We start from the raw sequence: 25,202 nt of genomic DNA on the forward strand, positions 1-25,202 counted from the left end.
GACCTGAGGGAGAAGCCTCAGAGGACAAACACACTGGATTTCCACCATGTCCCCCAAAAGGAGTTCCCCGGGTCTTACAGGTGCCAAGAGGAATTTCCCAGTGGCTCCTTCAGCATCTCCAGGTGTCCCTTGACTGCTGGGCAAGGACATTGCTCCCTTTGGGGACACAGAGGCTGGAGGGGAGCAGGGGGGGGCAGGGGTCACCCAGGAGCAGCCCCTGCTGCCTGCTGCTGCGTAATTGGTTTCCTATTAATCTGGCTTTTTATTATTATTATTATTGTTATTATTATTAAACATCTCTCTTCTCCCAAATCATCTTGGAGCCGTGGCGAGGCCCCTGGTAATAGCTCCATAAATTTCAGCTATAAAAAGTAATGGAGGGAGACAAATGAGATAATTAGGAATAAATCTTGGCGAGGTCTCTATTCATCAACATCCCCCAGAACTGGCCAATATTCCAAATCATTAGCAAAGCCCGTAATTAACAAAGAGCCGAGGCTTCCAACGTTAATAAAGCTCGCTCAACTCTATATTATCAGGTAGCGGCTGACGAATCAGCCCTGGTAATATTATGGCCTTTGTTAAAGATCTTTCTTTCTCTTTTTTAAAAGCTAAAAACCCTGTGTCATTTCTTCCCCCCCCCCTTCTTCTGCTAAATTTTAATTAGATTTTGCACATGCATCTGTAGAGGGCAAGCGAGGCGACAAAGGGACAGGGTTTTTTCTTTTATACCTGGGGATACTGGCGAAAGAACAACCTGATTGAGTTTTCTTTCATCAGTTTTTCATCTTTCTCACTCTTTTTATTCGTCGCTTCACACTGAGATGGTTTCTGGGGTTGCTGAGGAGTTTGTCTGTTCCCTGCCCACCTGGGCATGCTGGGACACTCACCTACATGTCCTCCACCCTGGCACTAGATGTCCAGGTAACTTAGAGAACCATTCCAAGGTGGGACAGCTACAGAGCAGCTGCATTGCAGAAGCCCCTCTGTAATCGCAAGTGCACACAGGTTAATGTCCCATCAGCAAATGTATTGGTGCAAAGGGGGATATCCCCAGATCTGATAGGGAAAAGGAAGAGGGTAGGGAAGGATGAATAACTCTGTGCTTTGGGCTTGCACAATCAGAGTCAGGATCCTGCTCTTACTTCCAGTGCTGGACCACATCCACACCACCACAGCATCTTCCTGAAGCCTCCTCATCAGCCGCTATCACAAGCCAACTACAGAGGGATGAAGCTGCTGCTGCTGGGCATCCCTTGGCATCACACCAGGTACTGATGAGCACAATAGCCCCTGGGGAAGGGGAATGCGACGGCTTGGTTAGGGGCTCAGAGCAACCCATGGAGGCCATGCAGGAGGGAAAGGTAGCAAACTGGGTCTGTGGCTCAGCAAAACAGTCTACATGGGCAAAAAGTACGACCAAACCCCTCCAATTTGGCTTCTCTGTTACCAGCTGGGAGGAGAGCTCCAAGGAGGCTGTGCCAGCACCCACAGGCACAGGTACCTGCTCCTAGGAGGAAAAGTAATGAGATGCTACACTGTTTCCTGGAGTTTCCTCCAGGGTTTAAGTGAGAATTTATCATAGGGTGCAACACTATTGTGAAAGGGGATTTTGTTCTGTCCCTGCCACGTGCAGTTTTGATGATGCTATATTGAGCCATCATCAGTAACAACCTTTATGGGACATGAAATAGTTCAGGCAATAAAAAAAACCCTTTATTGAAAATAACTCGGTGTAGACATAAAACTGAGGGGACATAAACCACAACAGGAAACAGCTCCGACTTTATGGGATGGTGCTGTGGATGCTACCTGTGCTCAGCAAGCACAGAGAGGGGACTGAGCCTCACCAAGCAGCCTCCTGCAAAGCTGCTCAAAGCTTTTAAAGCAGGAAACTACTCACGGGGCTATTTGAGTGCTGTGGCCACAACAGCTCCCACTTACAACCAAGAAATACTACCTGAGATTGAGACGTTTGTGTCTGCTCCTCCATGGGAAGTGTTTGGACCAGGGACTGCTTAGGGAAGCAAAGGCTGGTCCTGCAGGCTGGTTCTGGATGGGGATGCAGGGAAGGGGCTCCTCCCAGCCTCAATGCCATCCCTGTGGAGCCAGGAGCCCGGGAATTTGGGTACCAGAGTGGTGCTGGGCCAGACTTGCTCTGCACGCCAGGCAATGGGAATAATGGTAGCTGCAGTGTGCACTGGGCTATCCTGACTGGAGGATAGTGAGTGGAGCCCCAAATATCTATAGCCTTAGAAGCCCTGGGATCAAGCTAACTGGGCAAAACAGCCCCTGGGCAGGGTGTGAGAGGCCATAGGAGACTTTCTGGCTTTTCCAAAGGGTACGAGTTTATAGGGAAGAGCAGAGGCAACAGCCACCATAGTAACCTCACCGTCACCAAGCCCCAGCACAACCTCCAGAAAGCAGTTTGGTTTATCTTAAATGTTCCAGGGAGCCCTGGGACTCGGAGAAGAGCAAAAGCTGGCCAGAAAGGAAGAGCTGCTCAGTACAAAATGAAAGCAGCAGGACTCCAGGGCAGAGCTATAGACACAAACAGGGGGTTTCAACCCCAAAATCACAGGAGCCTACTGCCTTTTCAGCACAGCCCACACGAAGGGAGGAAATCAGTCGGACCCGAGCATCCCTTTTGCTGCCAATGCACCCTCTGACAGCTCTTTTCATTTTCTTTACAATGATTTCTGGTTTGGCTTGGTGCTTTTAGAGTAGAGACTGCTTCAGCTGGAGCTGTGCAGGAGCTGCAGTGGGTGTTGCTTAGAGGTGCAGATGCTGAGCACTTCTGCGACAAAAATGGGATCCTTGCCTCTTGATTTCCCACTCGAGGAACAAAAAAGAGGCCCAAGGACTGAGTATTATCCATCAGGCAACTGGGCCCAAGAGTGCGGTGGGGAGGCTGAGGTGCTTGGTCATCCCTTCACTAGAGGGCAGCAGCACGCCAATAAAATTGCCTTAAATCGCTGCAGTTTTGGACGGACCCGGTGGGAGCATCCGAAGAACTCCAAACCTTGGGCAATCTGGCGTCGTGCGGGGCTCGTGTGTGCGGGACAGAGCACGGGAAGCCAAAGTGCACTTGCGAGAGCGGCCAGGCTGAGTGCGAAGGGCTCCGAGGCTCCCGTGCCCCTGCTCCTCCGGGATGCAGGAGGGAGCTGGTGGCTTCCAACATCTGGAATCCATTTCTGAGCGACTTCGCTGCCCAACAGATGCATGGCAAAGGGAGAGCAGGTCCCTGGGAGCACATCTGGGAAGGCAGCAGCATCGGGCTGCCCCCAGCATTCACTTTATTGCAGGGAGATAAAAGGTGGCTGGAAGGCAGCTGAGTCCCCACCTCTGAGCAGGGTTTGTGTTCCAAGAGCTCTCTCCGTGCTGCCAAAACCCTGAGTGAAATAACCCAGCCAGACACATCAGACACACATCATCCCTTTGCAGCAGGGGCACCCAAGCAGGCAGAGACACTGCAGGGCAGGCACCCAGCAATGGTGATGATTCAGCACACTTTAAAGAGCCTTAAATAAAGAAAACCCTTCATTGCCCATCGCCAGGAGCAGGCTCAGGCACTGAGGAGCTTGGAAATCAATGGGGCTGGGGTGGAAATGGAGCTTGGACACTGCTGGCAGCCACCAGCATCCCTCCAGCATCAGCAGCGCCAGCAAATAATGAGCATCAAATGGCAGCGCAGGGGGTGGCTCCTGGATTGCTGAGGGGCTGCTGAGCTCTGGCAATGGGCAGGAGGTTCAGTTTTCCATGGGAAACCCAGCCCAGGGCAGCCCAGTGCTGAGGGGAAACCCACCCACAGGGAAATGAACCCCAGAGCCTGCGGCAGCAGCGCAATGCCGGGAGTACCACTGGGGCCAGTATAAAAATGCAGAGAAACACATGAATGGTCAAAAGTATCTCTCTCTGTCTATCTATGTATATATAGATGTAGATATGTGTGTCACTATCTATATATGCATACATATATGTGTGTGTATGTACATATACAGTCATATATGTGTATATACATACAGTGTATATGTACATACAGGGTGTATCTATGTATTCATACAGTCAGACTCTACAGCACACAGAGGAGTCTGTCTCACACACACACAGAGGAAACAGGAGTGCTTAGGTCACGCTGTATCTGTGCACAGAGGGGAGCAGGCTGGGTGTGAGCGGGAGCCCATATGAGGCCCAGACTGTAAAGAGGAGTGAATTAATGCCTGGGAGGTGAGGGTCTGTTTGCCCCGTCCCGCACGTGTGCACAACCTCAGCCAACTTTCCCTACGGAGTAGGGACGGGCGCTTTGGAATGAAAAGGGAAACGGTGCCACTTTTTTCACTCTATAACTCACGAGGGCTGCTCAGCGCTTTTCTGTGTGGGGTTAAAGGTAGGGCTGGATTTTTCTCCCAAAATATTCCTGTTAATGGCTTTCAAATGTTGGCATCCCCGGCGGGTGCATGAGCGTGCGTGCGTGTGTGTGTGTTGGCTGCTGGCGCTGTCTCACACACAGCAAACTCCCCAGCTCCCAGCTATTTAAGCTCACTCCATCTCCTCTCCAGTTTCAGCTGCATTTTGAAAGCAAACAACTCCCACCGACTGCAGCAGGAAATCACTATTTGGGTTTATGAGGCACCTCTTCCTGACGAGCCGCATGGAAAAGGCGCTGCCTGCTCTGCGAGGCAGGTATCCCTGTGCTGATGGGGTGGCTCAGCCCTCGGCGTTGCACACCAGCTTTTGGCATTGCACACCAGCTTTTGGCATCGTGCACCAGCTTCGTCATACGCCCAAGATGGATGAAGTGACACTTGAAAGACACCCATGCAATGGCTTTTGTTAGCAGGAAAAAAGGAGATTCTTGAGCTGATGGGGTTCAAGATGGGTTTTGGGGTTGGAATTAGATGATCTTGAGGTGCTTTCCAACCCTAATCATTGTATGATTCGATGATTCTGTGTCGGCCTCATGGATGAAACACATAAAGGTGCTGAAGGCATAGGAAATATTATTACACCCAAAATGAAGTCACGCATTTTTCTGAGTGATTCTTCCTGGTTCAGGGCCCTGCTCAGCACACACAGAGGGCCCAGAACCCAGTGTGGGGCTCATTGGGTGTAATTAACCCTGGTCATGGTGATGTACGGAAGCACAGTGCTGCTGGGCCAGGATCCGGCTTTCCCATGCCCCAGCCCAGGCGTGCCCGAGCTGTGCCTTCCGCAGACGGCCGGACCACACACTGAGCCCACCACCAACCCTTCTGAAGTGGTTGATTCTCCCTCTTGTTTTCATAACCTCTCCGATGCTGGGAAAGTCATCTGCTCCCCACACAACCCAATTGACCTGCTCCTGCCAGCCTGGAGCCCTGGTACTGCTTGGGATGCACCCTTTGCCTGGAGCACAGGGTGATGCTGAGCTCCAGGATGCGCTTGGGCAAGGGAAAATACCCACTGAGGCAAGATGGGGCCTATACTCTCCTACAGCTGGGTTTCCACCTTGTTGCTCTGCCTTTGAGTTGCATTGAGTGGTGGCCCCTGGATATATGTGCCTATGAGTATACACAGATTGTCCTGTGCATCCTGGCTTTACCCCTTGCTGTATCCCTGGGGTCTTGGTGTCTCTCTGGGGGCAAAGCCCTCTCTGCTCAGATCTCCCTGCTCCTCCCCAGGAGAGGGTTAATCCTGCATTTTCCTCCTCCAGCTTGGTAGCAAGGCCGAGCAGGGATCTATGCTCTCCGCTTGGGTCCCAGCCTCCGAGGCTGGCTGGAGGAGCCGATGCTTTCAGGCACGTTGCCGTTTGGCAGCAAAACCCTCCTGCATTTGCCAATTGTGCACGGCTTCAGCTACGGCTGCACTCAGGAGGCTCCTGCACCCCCTCCCCGTGGGACACCAGAACCCTCTGTGTAATCTCTGCTGGCGACAGCAGCTCCGAGCTGCTGCCCCATCCCGCTCCCCACCAGCTCCTGCATGGAGCAGATGGGCTGGCAGCATCCCCATGGCTGGGGTGCAGGTCCCCCAAATCAGGGCCCTTCTGCCTGGAGCAGAAGCCGGCGTGGATTTTTCCTTCCTTGACTCTCTTTAAGGTTTTCCCTTCCTGTCTCTTGTGCAGATGGCTTGAAGCCACCTTGCAGACACCCCGACAGCTCTAAGACACAAGGGACTCACACTTGGGTGCTTGCGCTGCTCACGGTCGGGGTCAAAGACTAAATCAGCCTGGACCACGTAATGTCAGACACGGAGGAGTGGGTAAAAGTGATGCCTGTGGCCTCAACCTGGTTTTTGGGGAAGGGTGAAAGCGAGGAGGAGCTGGTGGACCTGAAATGGTAATTCCTTCCAGCTGCTGTCAGGCTGGCAGGTTCTCAAAGGCAGTTTAATCGGCTGCAGTTGTCTCCCCTCGGCCGTCCCCCCGTCGCAGCCCTGCAGACCCTGGGATTACACGAGCCGCTGCGTCTTCCAAGGCTTGCTTTTAGCGTTTTCCCTTTGGCTCTGGCTGTGTTTTCTTGTGTGTGCACACATGCACGTGTGCAATGGCTTTCTCTCCCCCCCGTCTTCAGCAAACCCTGCCCCTTGGATTGCAGTGAATTAGGGGGGACCATCGGGGTTGTATGGGGCTGGGGCAGGGGACTGCATCGGCAGTGAGGAGAAGGAGGCGGCTCCGTGGGCCTCCTTGCTGGAGCGCGCCCCAGTCTGCCGTGTGAACTGGGAGGAAACAGGATGAAGAAAGTATTTGGAGTGGGAAACAAAAATCCTCTCTCTCGCTTTATTGATCGTGATTGTGGACAGAAATAGCTCAGGCTGCTGAAAGCATTCCCCGCCGGAGGAACAGAGGCTGCTCCAAAGTGGAGCTCATCCCATACAGCATCCTCCGGCAGCAAGAGGTGCCCAGACACCTCCTGGCCATGGGGCTGAGCCAGCCCTGGAGCTGGAGGGCTCCTCACCTGCCCACCATGGCTCCTGCATAGTTTCCAAGCCCTGTGGTGTACATCTCCCTGGCTACATCCCTAGACACGCTCAGCATGGGAGCCCCGGGAATGTGCAGCCCTGGCAGCCCATTAGCAATGAGACAATAAGTCATGAATACACTCAATGCCCCATCCATAATTAATTGCATTGGACAACTGGGTTCATTCACTGCCTACCTGGGCAGGTAGATGGGTGTCATTCCTGGGGGACCCCACCACCACGGAGCAGGGCTAGTTTAGGTGACTGGTCCTTTTAATGAATTTTAGCCTGTTTTATGGAATTATTTCACTTAAGGCAGCAAATAAGGGAAGTAAGGGCCCAGGGTGCCCAGTAAAGCCCAGGCTGTGGGGCCAGCATCAATATGGGCACGGTGCTATAGCTCCCAGCTCAGAGAGGACCATAAAAACCAAGTGCTGGCAGGAGAGTAATTAGTTAAAACCCAGCACATGTGGTGTTCATTAATTGCCAGGCAGGAGGGTTTAACTCTTGCTTTCGCTGGTGGGTTGCAAGGTGGATGCGCAGCACCAGCTTGCATCCAGGGGAAGGCTTGAACTTTGATTTTCAAGCCCTTTCCAGGGACTTGAGTTGCTCTGGTCCATCATTCCCTACCCTGCTCTATCATTCCCTCCTCTGGTTCATCATTCCCACATCCCAGAACCATCACTCTGCAGGGCTGAGCTGGGCTTTTGGGTAGCTCTGCGCAGACAGCTGCTGGTTGAGTTGCATTTGTTAGAAGCAGCCCAAAGTACATTCGTAGGCGTGAGTATCACATACATCCAGCAGCGCATTGAGTGAAGAGCCCAGCTCTGGTCCCTGCCTCCCCCTTACCCATGAGTTTCAAGCTGCTGGGTGCTTGATCCCCTTCCCATGCACACTGGGACACAAGCAGCCAGCTTCTGAGCCCTCCTGCACAGGGAAGCTGGGAATCTGTTCCCCATTAAGCAACTCCAGCATCGCTCCTCATTGCGGCTGGTGGGGAGAGCAGCCCTGCCAGCTCCAACCTCCCTAATTAGCAGCACAAGTGAGGCCAGGCTGGGGAAGGCCAGCGCCTCCATCCCTCCTTGCCAAGGATGCAAACGCTTTGGAGCAGAGCCTGTGGAAAAGCTCTCACCGGCCCCGTGAGTGCCTGATGGGGCCCTGGTCCCATCCATCTCAGGATGGGCAGTGATGGGCATCCCACCTCTGAGGCTTAACATCCTGATCCACCACCCCACCAGGCACAAGGCGGAGGAGGGCTGCCTGCACAGCCTCTTCCCCTCCATGTGCTGCTCCAAGTGCCTTTAGCTCACCACTAAAAATAGGATCCAGGGCTGTGCAGCAGCACCGGAGGGCAGGCAGCCCGGAGCCCAACCGGCCCTGTCACGGTGACCAACTGACCCATTTGGCCTCCGTTTTGAAGTGTTTTTCCCTCCTTGTTCAGCTTCAGCCCAGGCAGGAGCCTTGCTGGGATCCAAGGCTGGGGTGAGAGGGACATGGTCCCTTAGCTGCATGGCACAGTTGGTCCCACACGCAGGGCTGGGAGGCAGCAGGAGCACTGAGGCCACCCAAGTTCCAAAGGATCCTGCAGCCGGGAATTTGCATCGTTTATTTCTCCTATAGGGATGTGCTGGCCCTGGGGATGGAGCAGCTCCTCTGGCTGCAGGGGATGTGGTGCAGCGGTTTGTCCTATGGCTACAGGAGCAGAGCAAGGACCTGGACCTGCTCCCCATTAAAGGATGGGGTCCTCCTACATTTCCCAAAGCAGGAACACCCTGGGGCTGTCACTGAGCTATCCCATGCATGTCCTCAAAGCCAAAGAAGCCTTGCAGCCTCCCCCCTGCCTGAAGCTGGGATCAGGATAGGGTGCAAGCACAGGGATGGAGGACACATGGTGCAGGCGCAGAGCATGTGATGGGGCAGCCGTTGGGCAGAAATGAAGAAAGACCTTTATTTACAGTAACAAACAAAAGGGATGAAATAAAACACCGTGACACTTCCCTCCCCTTTTCCCCGGCCCTTCAATAGGGCCTTTCCCACCCCCTTCCAGCCACCAGCCCTGGCCCCTGGCTGTCCAGATGCAACCAACAAGTGCTGGGGGTCACTTGGCACCAACCAAACCCCCTTGTCCCGCCACCCCCAGACACAGCAGCCTCTCAGCACGGCTCCAGGATTTCCCCAAGCCCCCAGCTGCAGGGAGCAGCAAAGGGGAAGCTGCTGTTGATGGGGAGCAGATGGAGCCTATTGCACTTGGCTGCAATCTCGGCACCAAGGAGGGGAAGGGGCTGGCAGGATGCGTCCAACGGCACCAGGTCCACAGCCTGGCCACAGGCATTCAGCATCTCCCGGTGCCTGGAGGGGAGCAAGGCTCTGTCCTGGAGATGTCCCTGTGGGGAGGATGCTCCGTGCCACCCCATGTAACACACCCAGAGCACTGTCCTGGGGTGGTGGCAGCAGGACACACTGTCCCCAATGCCGCGGGCTCTGCGGGGTGCGTGCTCCTGTCTTGGCTCAGGTGGCAGGAGGCTCCATTGATCCTCACGAACCAGCCCAGTGCAGGGAAGAGGTAGAGCGTGATGGGACACCGGCCATCCCCAGAGCCCCCATGGCCCTATGGATTCACCCTTCCCTAGGCAGGACCCGAGCCCGGCTCACCAGCTCCAAGGATGAGGTTTGCAATGGGGGTACCGCTCTCCTCCATCACTCAGCAGTTCACACCGGCGCAGGGAGCGGATGGGACCCTCCTTGGCCGCTAAAGGAGAGCCTGGGGAGGGACCAACTCCTGGTCCCCGCCCCGGCGGGTGCAGCGCCTCAGGAGGAGAAGCAGAGCCCGCAGCACTCCATGCAGATCTCCAGGCAGTCGGCAGACTCGCAGCAGGCGTCGATGATGCCGCAGTCCATGTCGCAGGGCAGGTCGCAGTCCGCGCACTCGCCCGAGTTGCAGCAGCAGCAGCAGATGCAGGAGTCCTCGGAGGTGCAGGAGCCGCACGTGGCGCAGTCCAGCACGATGTTGCAGAGGGTCAGGAACTCGCAGAAGAGGCAGGAGAGGATGCAGTGGACACAGCAGTCTGCAAAGGAAGGGACAGAGAGGGAGCAGAGGGGACGGGAAGGGGATACAGCATCCAGCACAGTGGATGCTCGGCTCTGCAAGGGTGGAAATCCTCCCTCAGGAATTAATGGAAGGGATGGGGAAGAGGGGCTGGGAAGTGGGCAGTGCTCCAGGGTCCTCCCCTCAACATCCATGGACACGCCCAGACCCCAAGGGAGACCAGCTCTAGAGGACATGAGATGACCCTGCTCTGCAGTAGGCTGCCAGGAGGGCAGCTCCAGGCATCCCAGTGGGATGGAAGGATGCTTCATGAGACATCCCAAACGGGATGCAGGGCCATAAGAGAAAGGATGTCTGTAAAGCCCCCTACCCCACGCTGGGGAGAGCTGGTACCTTCTTGTGCCTCAATAGGGATGTGAGAAGAGGCAGACTTGGAGCTGCCCTTGCTCTTCTTGCTGCTCTGGCTGTTGATGGAGTGGTGTGACTGCAGCTTTCGGTGAGGCTTCTGGGTGCTGGGGAGGGGACGGAAGATCCCGTTCCCGGTCTCCCTGTTGGCACCGCCTGGATCCGGCCCCCGGCCGGCACCGTTCTGCAGCAGGCGGGTGCTGGGGGGCTGCGGGGCTGCTCGTACCTGGGGCTGGCCTGGAGGGAGAACAGGATGTTACCCCCAGACCCCTGCAGTGCTTCGTGTGCCTGGTCCCCTGCCATGGCTGGAAAGAAGTGATGCTGACAGATGCATGGTCCAAGGAGACGGAATAGAGATACAGAAGAGATGGCTGGAGGGTAGGAGACAGAGGCTCCAGAGAGAGGAAGGGATGGAGAAAGAGCAGGAGTTAAAGACTTGTTGTGAAGGACATGCTGCAACTGCCAAAATGCAGCAGATGACTTGGAGGAGGAGGTCTCCTGGGGTCCAAGGGCTGCTGGACCCTGGGAGGGATGAAGCAGGGGGGATGAAGCCACTGAGGCCAACCAGAGTGGGCATAGAGGCACATCAAGGCACGCTTGCCTTGTGCCAAGTGGGTAAGGGAAGAGCCGGTGGCTGCTTCCAGCTGAGAGCCACCCCCGTGGCCAAGCCACCGTCCCACAAGCCCTGGGCACGGCGCTGCTGGATGCAGCTCCTGGCCATCCCCATCACCCTCATGCAGCCAGGGAAGATGAAGAACCAGAGAGCCAGGCTGCTCCCTTCCCCAGCACTGCATGAATTGGCCACTTCACGGAAGGTCTCCTCAGCCTCTGGCTGAACTTCTCTGCAGGAGGAGGAAAACAACCATCTGCAGTGTCTGCGCCTCCCTCCATCCCTCAATCACTGCAGTGGCCTTCTCCCTGCATCCAAGCGACGGAGAGCATCGGGAACCCAGCACTAGGAGAGGGCTTCAGCATCCAACCCCTTTGCAGCAACACCAATGGAAGCCACAGATAAAACCTCTCTCGATGGTGTTTTGGCCAAACTTTGCCTTTCCTTCCCCGCAGCAGTAAACAAGGGATGATTCAGGCTGGAAGCTCGAGGGCAAAGGCACCTCCGGCCACTGGGAACAGGAGCCTGATTTCTGGGCAAGGGTGGCCACGGGGCATGGGAGGGGGGTGGAGGGAACACAGACACTGGTGAAAATAGAAGAGATGGAGGTTAAGAAAACACAAGTGCCTGCACCCAGCGCCCAGCTCTGCCAGACCCAGCGGGGCTCCGACCGCGGAGGAAGGTTTAACCGGGTGCCTGGGGGAAACGTGTGCGCTGGGAAAGGGGCTTAAAATAACCGCAGCTGAGTGGGAAGAGCAGGAGGGCAGAGAAGAGAAATGGAAAACAGGTCCTGGGTAAAATGGGACGTGTTCCCCCTTAAAAGGACCTCATGGAGTGTGCGTCCTTCTCCAGTGCCCTCAAGCTGCCGTGCCCAAGTGCGTGCATCGAACCGGGTTGGATGGGTGCCCTCCCAGAGCCGCATGGGCAGGATCTGAGCTCCCAGGGACACCCATTTGGTGTCTGATGGCACCAAATACCCTGTGGCTCCCAGCGCTGGTCTCTCCAGGGGGTGCAGCAGCACACAGCTCGCTTGCTTTGGCATTCTCCATTTCACTGCATTCCTCAAACTAAATTGTTTGTGAATCAAAATCATGTTCCTGCTCCAGTGAGTGGCAATGGAAGGCAGCCGATAATCCCCCCCTAAGGAAAAATAGCTTCCATTCTTTAGGACCACCTCCAGCTCTCAGGAGCCCAAAGCTCTCAAGGAGACATCTTCAACCCCAGCCTTAGCTGGAGCAGTAACATGGGTGTCAGGGCAGGAGCGGGGGTTTAGCCCATCCGAGGGCTCCCATCGCATCCACCCACCAGCAGCAGGGTGGGAAACCAGGGGGAATGCCCATGCCTGTGGCTCTTCAACAATCAGACACCTCCTGGACCATCACTTTGTATTTCACACCTGAAGTGATGCTCCCAGCACAGTCCTGGTGCTGAGTCAGCTCAGGCCCCCTGATAGCAGCATCACCAGGGCTCGGTGGACAGACACCCGGACTGCAGTGGTCCTCACCCTGCTGGGACACCCACCAGCTCTGCCCAAGGTTGTCTTCCCTTGGACAGTCCCACAATCCCCACTTGGGATGCTCCCGAGCTGCTGGAGGACTGAGCTGTGGCAGGCTTCAACCAGCAGCACTGAGCCCCAGGGGAGCTGATCCTGGCACCACTGGTGATGGATGTGACCCTGCACCGGACAGCCCCGTGCTGCCAGCTCCCTCCTGACCCTGAATGAAAATGCCACCATTACCCCCTTCACCTTCCCTTGGGGGACCCTGACTCTGCTCCCCAGGTACCGCAAAAGCAGGGGCTTTGCCCCCCACAAGTGATTGTGACCCCCCCATAGCAGCAGCAGGATGCAGTGTGAGGAGCAGGTCACGCAGCAAGGGATGCCGGAGGCGATGCTCCCTGGGGAGCTGAACCTCATTTCCCAGGAAGAGGGGACTTTTCCTGCACCCAGCACCCAATGCAAGCCCAATGTCAGCCATGTTCCTGCCATGGGGTGGGCTGGGAGGGGGCTGTGCAGGGCTGCTCCACACAGGGTGCAGCAGGCTGCAGCGTGACTCAGAGGTGCAGAATGTCTGTGGGCAGCCGGCCCAGCTCCCAGATGCTCTGCAAGGGCTCGAGCTCTGGCGGAGGGAACGTGCACGCTCCTCGTTCCCCATGCGCCAGCAGCGCCCAGATTTCACCGTCCCTTCCCCTTCCCACCCCGCTCCTCGAAGTCTGCAACCTCGTTCCCACCCTCCCTCTCTCCTTTGGGAAGCATCCGTTCACTTTACGCCCTTTGGAAGGGAAAGCTGCATGCTCGCATCCAACAGAAGGGGAATGGCTGTGTGTGTAAGGGGCAGCCTGGGAGCAGAAACCCTCAGATCCAGGCAGGGAGCCAGGGAAAGGATGGACGGATCCAGGAGAGCCTGGCTCCAGCCTCCCACATCTGCCAGCTCTGCTTCCCTTCCCTGCAATGGGAAACAGAGCAAGGGCACCCTGGCTCCCACCTCTGCTCCCACCCCAGTATTTCTCACATCAGGACACAGCAGGTCTGGAGCAAACCCCAATCCTCAGTGCAGACAGTCCTGCCCCTGCTCCTCCAGGCTTTGCATCACCTCACCCTTGCCCTGGGAATGCCGAAGCCAAGAGCTTTCCCAACGGGAGGCATCTCCCTTTGCTCCAGCAAACAGCTCCTGTGAGCACAGAGCCCGATCTGCTGGGGGCTCACCTCAATCCTGCTGTGGCTTTGTGGGATGCTCCATACAGCAGCCACCTCTTTCCCACCACAGCATCCCAGCAGGACCCTAACACAACCCTGAGCTCCTCCAGCTGCTCACCCTCATCCCCCTCCAGTCGGGTCCAGGAGCGAGGGCAGGAGAGGCATCGGCACTGCGGGATGCACCCTTCACTTTCCCCAGCTCCAGGAGACTCCGGCTCACTTAAAGCCCATTGCTTTGATGTGGGGAAGAGCACAGTGAGGAGGAGACGGCTCTCACCACAGCTCCCGCCTTTTTAATGAGCCCTATTACTAAATAGACAGCAGCACCCAAAGCACGGGCACCCGGAGGTGTCTGGAGCTGCACGGAGGGAACCACTCACATGTCACAGCTTCGGAAGCGCCTTTGAGCTCAGCCCGGGGACCCTTTGTTAGGACTTTTCCGGATTCATCATCTTCCAGGGGCTTCTCCTTCTTGGATGCCACAGGCCGGGCAGGCGGCCGGGGCTCTGCTGATGGTGTCGCCGGTGTCTGCCCTGGCGATGAGCGCGAGGTCTCACCCGCCTCTGCAAAAGAAACCAGCAAAGACCCCGGTCACCCCAACCCGCAGCGCATCCCCAACCCGCGGCGCATCCCCAGCCCCCGGCGCATCCCCAACCCGCGGCGCATCCCCAGCCCGCGGCGCATCCCCAACCCGCGGCGCATCCCCAACCCGCGGCGCATCCCCGACCCGCGGCGCATCCCCGACCTGCGGCGCATCCCCAACCTGCGGCGCATCCCCAACCCGCAGTGCATCCCCAACCCGCAGTGCATCCACAACCCGCAGTGCATCCCCAACCTGCGGCGCATCCCCAACCTGCGGCGCATCCCCAACCCGCAGTGCATCCCCAACCCGCAGTACATCCCCAACCTGCGGCGCATCCCTTGTGCCCCTGTGGCTTTCGAAGCCCAGAGTGCACAGTGAGGGCAAGAGCTGGAGGTTTGGGGCTGCATCATCCCGCAGTCTTTCACCCAAAGCCAACAGTTTTGCAGCACCCTCCCAAAATCCCTGCCGAGGTCCCACATTCCTTCTCTAAAAAGCCAGGGATCTGGTTACACTCAGTGGTTCAGGCTGGATTTTTTCATCCCCCCTTCCTATAAAAGAGTCTTCCTTGCAGGAACCAGCTCCCCTCATGCTCCCGGTTGCTGCTCACCCCTGTACAAGCAAACCCCAAAGCAAGAGATGTGTTATTCCCCGCAGGGATAAACCCCAATGCCACACAAGCCCACACAGAAACCCAGTGAGGAGAAGGCACAACCACCTCCCACAGAGCCAGCACTGCAGGCTGGGGCTGGCTGCCCCCCGTGGCAGGGGGTCTGTGGGGTGCTCAGTGCCATGCTAAGCTCTCCTACCCACCACAAGCCCCCTCCTCGCTGCCCCATCCCTCTCCCCAGCACTCGGAATAGCAACCGCTTGCACAACAGGGGCTGGACCACACTTTATATAAAGCTAAATTATAGCTTGGGCAAAGGGAGGGAGACCAAAGACCCATAATTTCCCTGTCTGTAACAAGAGGTTCTACACACAGGCAGGCAAGGGCGGGTGGGGGGAAGAGAGACCTTGGACACTTCATTATACTCAATATAACAAGAGCTCCTACAAGCAGGAGCCCGGGGGGAAGGCAGGCAGACCTCACACCTACAATTATAGGGGCTATAACAAGAGGCCCTATATGGGAGGTGGAGGGCTCCATCCCCACCCCGGGGTCAGCAGGAGCCTGGACATGCTGCAGAAGGGCTGTAACCGGCCTGGAATGATGCTTGCTCTGCTTCCAGCTCTGCTACACCCCATACGCTCATCCGGCTGCCTCAGTTTCCCCATAGGACCATCCCTTCTGTGCACCCTGTGATGCTGATCCAGCTCCAGGTCAGAGCTGGGGTCTGCTGGGGTTCAAAGCTCATCCCGATACACAGCCCTGCTCGCAGCCCTCTCAGGCAAGGCGATTTTGGGGCTCAATCAAGGGAAAGGCAGCAGCTCCGGCTGGATTCTGTACAGCCACTCCAAACCCCAAGCAGGAGGGGAGTACCCAGCCCCAGAAAGGTGAAAACTCATTCCCATGCCCCTGGAAAGCCCAGGGCAAAACAGGGAGGAGAGGAAAGGAGGCTGTCCTCCACCTCTAGGTGTTTGCACACAGGCGTGGTGTACAGGTGAATAATAACCACATGCTTTGCATCCACGTCCTCGGTCATGTCCCAACCTGGACTGGCCTGAGTCAGACCTGCGGCATTTGGTGCCTGTTAGAGTAGAATGCAAACCCAGCGAGCTCTGGATGAAACCTTGAGTCAGGGGTACCCAGTGCAGGGCAGGGATCTGAGCCGATGGGCGCTGGTGCAGCTGGGAGATGCTCCGGTTTAAGCTCTGAGATGCCCGGAGCATGCTAAGGGCTTGCACATCAACAGCCAAGACCACATCCCTTGCCCACTCCATACTCATTCCCGAGGGGCAGAGGACAAGGAGGGTCTGTTCAGACCCTGAGCTCTGTGTGGAAGCACAGATGCATGGATGTCAAGCCCACTGCTAAGACAAGGCTCCGGTTTTGCCATGTCCACTTCACACATATCATTACCCGCACAAGAGGTCTCGCACACAACCGCAGCGATGCAGGGAGGAAGATGGCAATTAAATTAACTCCCACTGGAACAAGCTGGCCAGAAGAGAGACAAAAATAGATGGCAAAGAAATGTGGGGAAGTTGGTCCTTCCCTGCCTTCCACAGCCGCACTTCCCTGCTGCTGCCTCGCCATGGGGAGCAGACGGATGGCTCTGACCCTCAAGTGCACAACATCCCTTGGGAATGAGCTGGAGAAAGGCTGTGTCTGCCCTCATGGTCAGATCCTGACCCGGGACAGGGCTGGGGGCAGCAGGACACACATGGGCTCAGCACCAACCCTGCAGGGTCCAGGGACCAGGAACCTCCCAGGCACTTCCCAGCCCACAGGGAAAAGCACACGGAAACGCTCATGCACTGGGCGTGCACGAGCACAGCAGCTCTCAAACAAGCCTGGCAAAAGGCACCCAAAGAAGAAGCATCAATCCTGATGGCACCAGCAGAGACAGAGAGACGGGCACCTCATGCAGACCAGGATGGACACATGATGTGCAGCTCCACAAGGGTCCTGTGCGGATACCTCCCTCCCCTCTGCTGCATGCGCTCATCACCCCTCTGAACACTTGCTTTAGGGCACAAAGTCCCCCAAAGAGGGTTTTCTGCTCCCCAAACCACCCTGAGCTGAGCAGAGAGGGTGAGCTCTGTCCCTCCATTGCTGGGATCTGGCAGGGGGTCCCCTTTTCTTTCTGCTTCCAGGGCAGGGAATGGCTTCTCCCCTCCCCTGCTGCCACCAGAACAAGACCAGGCTTGACCTAAATCTGACGGGTTCAAAACCAACCACAAGCCCAGGCAAAAGGCAGACAAATCCCTAAGGAGAGCTGGCCCCTGGGATGGGACATCCATCCCCTTCCCGCCTGCACCCCCAGGCCCTTCCCAGCCAGACAAAAGCTCATCCTGTGATGGGGAAACAGCCCGGGAAGAGGGTCCAGGTCTTCGCTCCTCCATTCTACGCCACCTCTTGTGCAACACAGAGAGAAAGGAAGGTAACAACGGTGCAGGGAGAGGACTCACGTGCTCATGAGAACAGAGGCAATAATAAGGCATTTAAACACAACAAGCCAGGTAAATGACAGGGCTGCTGTGAGGTACAAAGATTAGGAAATAGGATAGACATTGTGGAACTCCTTTCTTTGCCTCCTGCTTGCCAAGCCCAGGAGATGCACACGGGGCAGGTTTTCTGACTCTTCTCTCCATTTACAAAGTCCAAATCCAGCCGTCATAAAAGCCCCAAGACATCCAACCCTAACACCATGGGTCACAATTCCTGCTGACTCAGAGAAGCTCAGGAGACTCTCCCGTCCCCCTTTCTCTCTCCCTCAGGAATGGCTGGTCAGGGACGAGGTAATGTTGGATGGAGACAGCAACAGAGACAGTCTGGAGAGGCCTTTGCCATCAACAACACGCTACCTTGCAGCAATATTTAGTTTGGGAGCTTTCTAATCTGCTTTACGCAGATAAAACGAGTGTGTAATCTCTCCTGCCTTTCCTGTACGCGCTGCCTGGCCCAACCAGGTGCCTGTCTGACCTATTCCAGGGACATTTTAGAGCTTGATGAAGTGGTTTCAAGTGCAGAAGAGACAGCACTGAGGCAAACCCTTCCAATCCCATGAGCCAGGCCGGAGGAGAGGAAAGCAAAGTTCTGGTTTGAAAGTTTGCTCAACTGGGAAAGATCCAGGTGGCTTATTTACATTTAGTCTGAAACGAATGCACTGAAGCCGTTTCAGATCCTAGGACACGCAGGGAAAGGAAAAGGAGGGCGGGAGGAGAAGGAGAAGCACCCAGGGATGGAGCCCACCCGTGTCCTTCTGCTCACCTGGGCAAAGCTCTGGATAAACAGCTCAGCCCTGGGACAATGAGGAATCCGGTCAAAAAAGTAATGGTTTCTATGAAAAGTCACTTCCTAAATGCAACAAAGCAAAACAAAGCCAAAAAACCCCACAAAACCCCAAATAGCTGCCAGCCTGGGAGTTGTTGTTATTTGTTATTTATAGCCCTTGGGTGGGTAGGAAGAGAGGAATTTTGGGCCAGGGAGCAAGGCCAAGACCAGCATCTGTCCTGACCATCAGCATCTGCCCTCAGCTGAAAGCTCCTCCAGCAACAAACCCCCAACTCCAGGTTTGGAGCACAAACCCCAAACCAAGGTGTCCCTACAGACCCCATCACCCAGAGGTCCTCATTGACCCATTGGCTCCTGCCTAGGAGGCACAAACCAACCTTTATGGAAGAACTGCTCCTCCCTGAGAGCAAGGACACTGGGATGGTGGGACAACCCCTGAGAAGGGGGTTCAGGGACCAGGTTTGTACCTCTACCTGCCAGGCCAGCCCATCTCCCAGCATCAGGCCTGGGCTCTGCCTAACCCAAAGAGCAACATCTAACACCCCAAACGCACCACACAGCCAAGGACTGGAGAAAAATGATGGGGAAAAACAAAGGGTCAAGGAGCCAGACCGGGGTTAAACCAACTTCCATGGGCTTTTTGAGGAGCACTGCACTAGCTCGGTGCTCCCCACTGCCATGGGATGCTGGCGTGGATGAAGGATGCAAGCGGAGGTGCTACAACATCCCAAGTGTCCTTAAGAACAAGCAATCATCCTTGAAGCCTAGAAAGCGGCTAACGTGATGCTTATCAGATCTAAGGAGATTCTGGGAATTACAGAGCAAGGAGCCACGCTGCTGTGCTGGAGAAAATTATGGAGAGTCTAATTAAGGGCCATGGCAGAGCAGTAATTGTGTAACCTTACGGGTTAAACCAGCGCCGGTTCTGCCGGGGAGAATGTGTCTTTCCAACCTGCTTATAGAGTCCTTAGGAAAAGCTAATTGAAGAGCAGATAAATGCGAGCTGTGGCCATCGTGATTAACAGGAATAATAACTTGCAGTCATACAGCACCTGAGAACTGCCCAGTGCACAGCTTTAAGCCAGCGCCCATCACACGCAGCCCCATCCCCATGTATTGTGCATCAGCACTGCTGTGACATGGAACCACTCATCCCAGTGGGGGAATACACAAAAGCAGCTCGCCCAAACCAATGTTCTATGGGGATGGAGCCCAAAACTTTGCAGTTCTGGTGCTTAACTTCACACTTGGGGTTTGAGAGACCCCAGAGCAGCTTTGGAGGAGCTGAGCATGGCCTGGATGGTGAGAAAGCAGCAGCACGCCTGCTCGCTGAAGGAAAGTGGCCAACAATGAAGCTATTTGGGTGGAACGAATGGAGGCAGCCGGTTGTCCAGCTTCCTCTTCCTCATCATGAGAAGGCAAAGCTACTGTGGGGAATATGCTGCAGAACTGGCACTGAAAGTGGCCAAACCAGGTGAGCATCATCCTACCCTGGGCATGGCTGCCTGCACGGGGGGGAAGGAGCCATTGGGAGCCTCCTGTGCGCCCATGAGAACCCCAAAAAGAGGATGAACTGGGGTGAAAGCGCTTCCTGAAGTTACTACCTGCTCCCTGATGCAGGGATGCGCTGATGCAGACAGCGGGATGGCACCCGAAGGGAAACCTTCCCTCCAAGCCAAGCACCAAGTGCAAGGAGGCTGCCGAAGTGTGACTGAAGATCAGAGATGGAGAAAGCATGGATACAGGCCCATGGTCACAGTGGGCAAAGCCTGAAGGTTGGAATTTGGGGCAAAACAATCCCAATAACCCCATCCCTCCTGCCATGTCATAGCTCATCCCCGCTGGTCCAACCCAAGCACAGCACCTGGGGAAGGGAGGAAATGGGAAGGAGCTGCCAGCACCAGAAGGGACTGACGTGGGTCCATCCTGCACCAAGCCCAGTGCCCATCCCATGGGAAGCTCGGCTGAGCAAGGCGGAACTCTGGGAATAAAAAACCCAGAGGAACTACAGCAAATGCCCAGAGGAGAGCTCGAGTTTCTGCAAGGAACGGACTCGAACGGGCGCTTTCCAAGGAAATTCAATCAGGAGCTGGAGTGGGAGCCGGACGGCAGCGGCACAGCCCCACAGGGCTCCGCTGCTTGCTGCAAACCAGAAACAGCTGAAGCATCACGAATCTGCTGGGTTGTGTTTACCTCCAGTCTTGGTTTTGTTGTTCAAAGAAAAGACCAAAGCCCCAAAGTATTTTCCAGAGCAGACAAGAAACTGTGAAAGACAAACAGAAATTCATCTTTTTGTGCAAAAAGCGCCTTTATTTGGGGTTAAAAAACATAAATGCATTCTGTTTCCTTTAGGGCTTTTTTAGTTTGGCTCCTCTGCACTTAGCGGATGTCTGCATTTAAATCAGCGCGCAGACAAGCAAAGACCCTTTTATGCTGAGCCTGGAGAGGGTTCTGTTTGCTTCCACCTCCCTCCCAGAGGCTGGTAATGGGTACCCAAGTGATGTGGTACTGACTCCCGGCCAGCCCGCCTGCAGCCCTGCAGTGCCCAGGGCACCCATGGGTGCTCAGCACCTTCATGCAGGCAGTCAGGCCCCAGCAGAAAGAATTAAAGGACAAAAAGAGGGTGTGAGCATCCCTTTCTTGCCCAGCTCCAAATGGAGCAGGGATGCAGCCAGTGTCCTGCTGCAATGGGGAATCAGAAGGGGGGAATCAGCAGAGCCAAACACCAGGAAAAAGGTTTTTCTTCTGAAGATGGGATTTGCCTCAAGCTTCTCTCCATATGGAAAGCCGCTCTCCGGCTGCCCCTGTTCCTCCTCCTCTTCCTCCCCAAGAAGGGGAGGACAAAAATAATCCCATCGGCCAAGGGGCTGTTTTCCTCCTGTTAATTCCTCAAAAAGGGTAATCATTAGAGCCCACGGACTCCACAGGGGCCATGGCCTCTTCTCCCCAGGCTGCTCTGCAAACTACCTGTGGCTATTTCAAACCTGATGCGCCCGTCCCCCTGGGGTGGGAGGAGGCTGCGATGGCACCGGGCCCATCTCCAGAGATGCCAAGGAATAAACTCCAAGAAACGGGCTTCATCTCAGGCTGGGAAATGGGAGCAAGCCCAGGAAAGCCAACCTGACCTGCCCATGACGCACCAGCCTGAGCCAAGCCACGCAGCACCTCCATTTCCATGTTTCTATCATGGGCTCGGTGGTGCAGAACTCCTTGGTCTCATTTGCAAAGCATCAGACAGGGAGCAGAGCACGAATTCCCAGGCTCCGTGTGCGTGACAGAGCCCCTGGACACTGCCCAAGCAGCAGTGGCTGCACCGAGACATCACGAGGCCAAACAAGCACAAAGGACAGCTTGGACCGGTCCATTCATCGCTCCCCAGAAACAGGAAAAGAAAGGAAGAGGGAAGCAACAGGAGCAAGGATTCAAAGCTCAGGATGTGCAACTGGAAAGTGCTCTCCAAGACACGACAGGGATGCTCCCTCAAGCATGGAACCTGGTCCCTGGAGCATGGGCAGATGGAGGTTGAGGGTGTCCTGGGGACAGGGCTAAATGTGGGTCTAAAGGAGGCAAATTTGGTGCTGCTCTGCTCAGTTTCACCCACCCCAGGTCCATGCTCCCCTCCAGGGATGGCTGGATTAGGATGGAGGTGACCCCCCACCATGGGCACACCAAACCAGGCACCGTATTGAACACTATCTGCGCACACTGTGCACATCGAGCCGCTGGCACTGTGGAACAGCAGCAAGGCCATTTCTTTGGACGCATTTATCGTGGTTTAAGCCACATTTGAACACGTTTCTAAACTACTTTGTAAAGTAAACCCACACTTGGTCTCACACAGGGCTCCTCCTGACCCAGGCTGGTGACAAACTCCCGCGCAGAGGGTTTTTTGTGTCCTAACAGTTCAGTTTCCCACCTGGAGAGGAAAGGGAATGGGAGGAAAGCACTGAGCTCTGCACGGCCCCTGCGGCTGCAGCACAAAGCAGCACAGGAGTGCAGCCGGGAAGCAGAGCCCGCAGCATCCAGCTGGAAAGGCTGGGGGAAGAGAACAAGAGGATGTATTCTCCAACACTCGGGCCCAGCCACGCTCCAGGCCAAAGCCAACAAGGGGAGATCCAGCCGTGCATCACTGTGCCTGGGGCTCCCGATGCACAGCTCCTGCCTGCTCGGGGGGTTTGGTCCCTTGTATCTGGTCTGACAGCACAATGGGGGCTTCCACCTCTCCCCATCACCTTCCTGCACTGGCATTTCTTTTCTTTCACATCTTAATGCAGTTTCCACATGTGAACCGTGGTGAGGACCATTGCGGGACCCCAGCACAAGTCCTTAGAACCACAGCAGAGCCACCACCATCAAAGGGCTCAGCTTTCCCTATGGTGAAAGTGACAATTCCCAAACTTTTTCCATTCGCTTCTCCATGGCCTGATCCTGCATCCCACCAGAGAACCCCTCAGAGTTGCTGCAGCTGGGGAAGGGCCCCCCCAGCCCCTCGCACTGTCCTCAGAGGCGTTTTTAACCCCTTCAGTGCCCCTCACTTGGCCCAGTGACAGAAGCTGATGAAAAGTTCGTGCTGCAGCTCCCGGGGGGGCTCACCCGCATCCGCCGTGTCCACACACTCACTGCACACGCACACGTGCGCACTTAGACACATACTAAGGCACCCCTGAACCATGCACACACACAGAGCCAGCGCCCCCCCCTCAGTGCTCCCCCCAACCACGCACATGCTCCACCATATACCCCCCCCGAGCTGTGCTTTACATGCACCCCCTCCCATGCTGTCCACCCACAGCCACACACACAGGGACCCCTCCTCCATGTATACGCACTGTGTACAGGAATGTGCCCCCCGCGGGGCACCCCCCAGCCCTGCAGATTGCACAGGGACCCCCAACCCCGCACATACACAGTGACCCCCCCAGCCCTTCACATAGAGACCCCGTTTTGTGTTGCACGCACACAAGGAGCCCCGCAGCCCTGCACGTCTCCGCTGGGCGCACACAGAGCCCCGACGCCGTGCAGCCTCCCCAGTCCCGCACACACCCTTTGCTCCCGCAGCCCCGCACACGCACCCTGGCCCCCCCCAGCCCCGCACACCCCCGGCCCCGCTCCGCTCCCCAGCAGCACCCCGGTACCTGGCTGCGGTCCCGGCTCGGCGCGGCGGGGCTCCGGGCGGCTCTGCCGGTGGCTGCTGGCCTGGGACATCGGTGAGGGGCGCGGCGGCTGCGGCGGAGACAGCGCGAACTGCGGCCCCCCCGGACCCCGGCCCGGCCCCCGCCGCAGCCCGGCCCTCCCCCGCCTCCAGCCCGGCCCCCCGGCCCCGGCCGCGCTCACCTGGGCCCCGGCTCAGCCCCCGCTGCCCGGACCGGCCCCGCCGCCCGCCCCGCTGTTTATAAAGCGCCGTCCGGGGCCGCGGGGCTGGGCTCGCTCCGCTCCGGTGTCCGGTTGTTCTCCCTAATTCCTTAAGAATGAACTAAAGGAGAAGCTGCGGGACCGCCCCGTGCCCCCAGTCCCGGCGGGAGCCGGAGCCGCTCTGGGGCTGATCGATCCCAGCGGCAGCCTCGGGACCGGGGCGGCTCCGCGCTGCTGCTCGGCTCAGCTCTGGTTTTCCCTGGGGTAGGGGGAGAACAGGGGGCTCCCACTGCCCAGGGGTGCTCGGGACAGGGCGGCAAAGAGGCCGCTTTTATCCCGGACCCCAAAGCCTCTGCCTCCGCCACCCCTCCCTGCCTCAGTTTCCCCAACTGAGGTAAAGGAGGTTCGGCTCCCCGGGGCGCTGGGAGCGGAGGGGACAGTGTCACGGCCATCACCAGCCCCAGAGTCACCGTGACACGGAGCTTCCCAGCAGCAGCAGCATGTCCCATGTGGGCCTCCGCTCCGGCACAGGGTCCCCATGAGGATTGGGCCTCGTGCAGAGCATCATGTAGGAGCTGGCGGGACCGCTTCAATCGTGGGGGTTTTATATCACTGCTGTTTGCCTGCGTTTAAAGAGCCCGGCATCGCAGAGCACGCAGAGGGGCTGGGATTGCTCCAAGCTCCTGCAGCCCAGCGTGAGCCTGGATTTGGGGTTCCCTCCCTGCAACGTGGGGCTGGGGCCACCCCAAGCCACCACTTCCCGGACACACTGTGGGTCTGGGCAATGGTTGGTTTTGCAATGCAGAGCTCTGTGTTCCCAGAGCAGGGCTGTGCCCATGGGACAGCCCCGATGACTCCCTGCATCCTGCTGCTTCCTTGCATGGGGATGCTGCAATCCTGGTGCTGTCTCCTGCACGGTGCTGTGGCATTTAGTGTGGTAAGGGGTAAGGGAAAAGGGTTGGGATGTCACCACTGCGGCTGCATGTGAAGAAAATGGGTCAGGAAGGGGAAACGTAGCAGCCTGGGGGTATAAAGTGGGACTGGGAGGACCCAGCATGATCAGGATCTCTCTGAAAGCTCCATCCTGGAGCCAGGGAGATTGAGGTCGTGTGAGACCTCAAGCATTGGTCTGCTTTAAAGCCATCTTGTCACCACGGCTTGTGCCTTTTAAATAACCCTCCCAAGAGGAGCATCCCTGCCTGCACCCTACAGCAGCCCTAAAATCCTGTGGCTGGAGCTGCATCCTCTGCAGAGCCAGCATCATCCAGCCCACCGCGCTGAGCCAGGCGCTGCACATCAGTCCCGGCTTGGCAGGTTGGGAAAGCAGGGATCTAGGCCCAGGCAGAGCCCTGAGTGCTTCCCAAGCAGTGGTTGTGCATGGCGCAGGATGGGGTGCGGTGGGATGCAGGGCCTCCTCCCTGGCCACAGCGCTGCTACTGCAGAGCCCTTCCCTGTGCATCCATGTTACTGAGGGGGAAGCACTGATTGACACCATCCAGGGGGGGCCACCCTGGCACAGGTCACCCCCCCCCAGAGCCAGCGGCTGGGTCATTTTCTTCACCTGACACCGTTCCGTTGGCCGCAGCCCCAGCAGGACCCAGCAGCTTTCCACAGGGATTCATTCCAGCAGCGTCCAAGCTGAAGCCGGCAGTGGCGGGATGTGTGCGGGGTGTGCCCGTG

General features: G+C 56.7%; 1 protein-coding gene across 1 annotated transcript; it reads right to left on the minus strand.

Annotated features, from left to right (window-relative positions):
- Window positions 1–9,741: 9,741 nt before the first annotated feature.
- Window positions 9,742–23,375, minus strand: MDFI (MyoD family inhibitor; the record flags this gene model as incomplete). The annotated part of the gene is made up of 4 exons (XM_080633008.1): window positions 9,742–9,998; window positions 10,373–10,621; window positions 14,070–14,252; window positions 23,306–23,375. 4 exons carry the CDS (start codon window positions 23,373–23,375, stop codon window positions 9,742–9,744), a joined length of 759 nt encoding a protein of 252 aa, XP_080489134.1.
- Between the last annotated feature and the right edge of the window lie 1,827 nt (window positions 23,376–25,202).

The sequence above is a fragment of the Psittacula echo genome (assembly GCF_963264785.1).
Source record: "Psittacula echo genome assembly, chromosome: 22".
Taxonomy (NCBI): Eukaryota; Metazoa; Chordata; class Aves; order Psittaciformes; family Psittacidae; genus Psittacula; species Psittacula echo.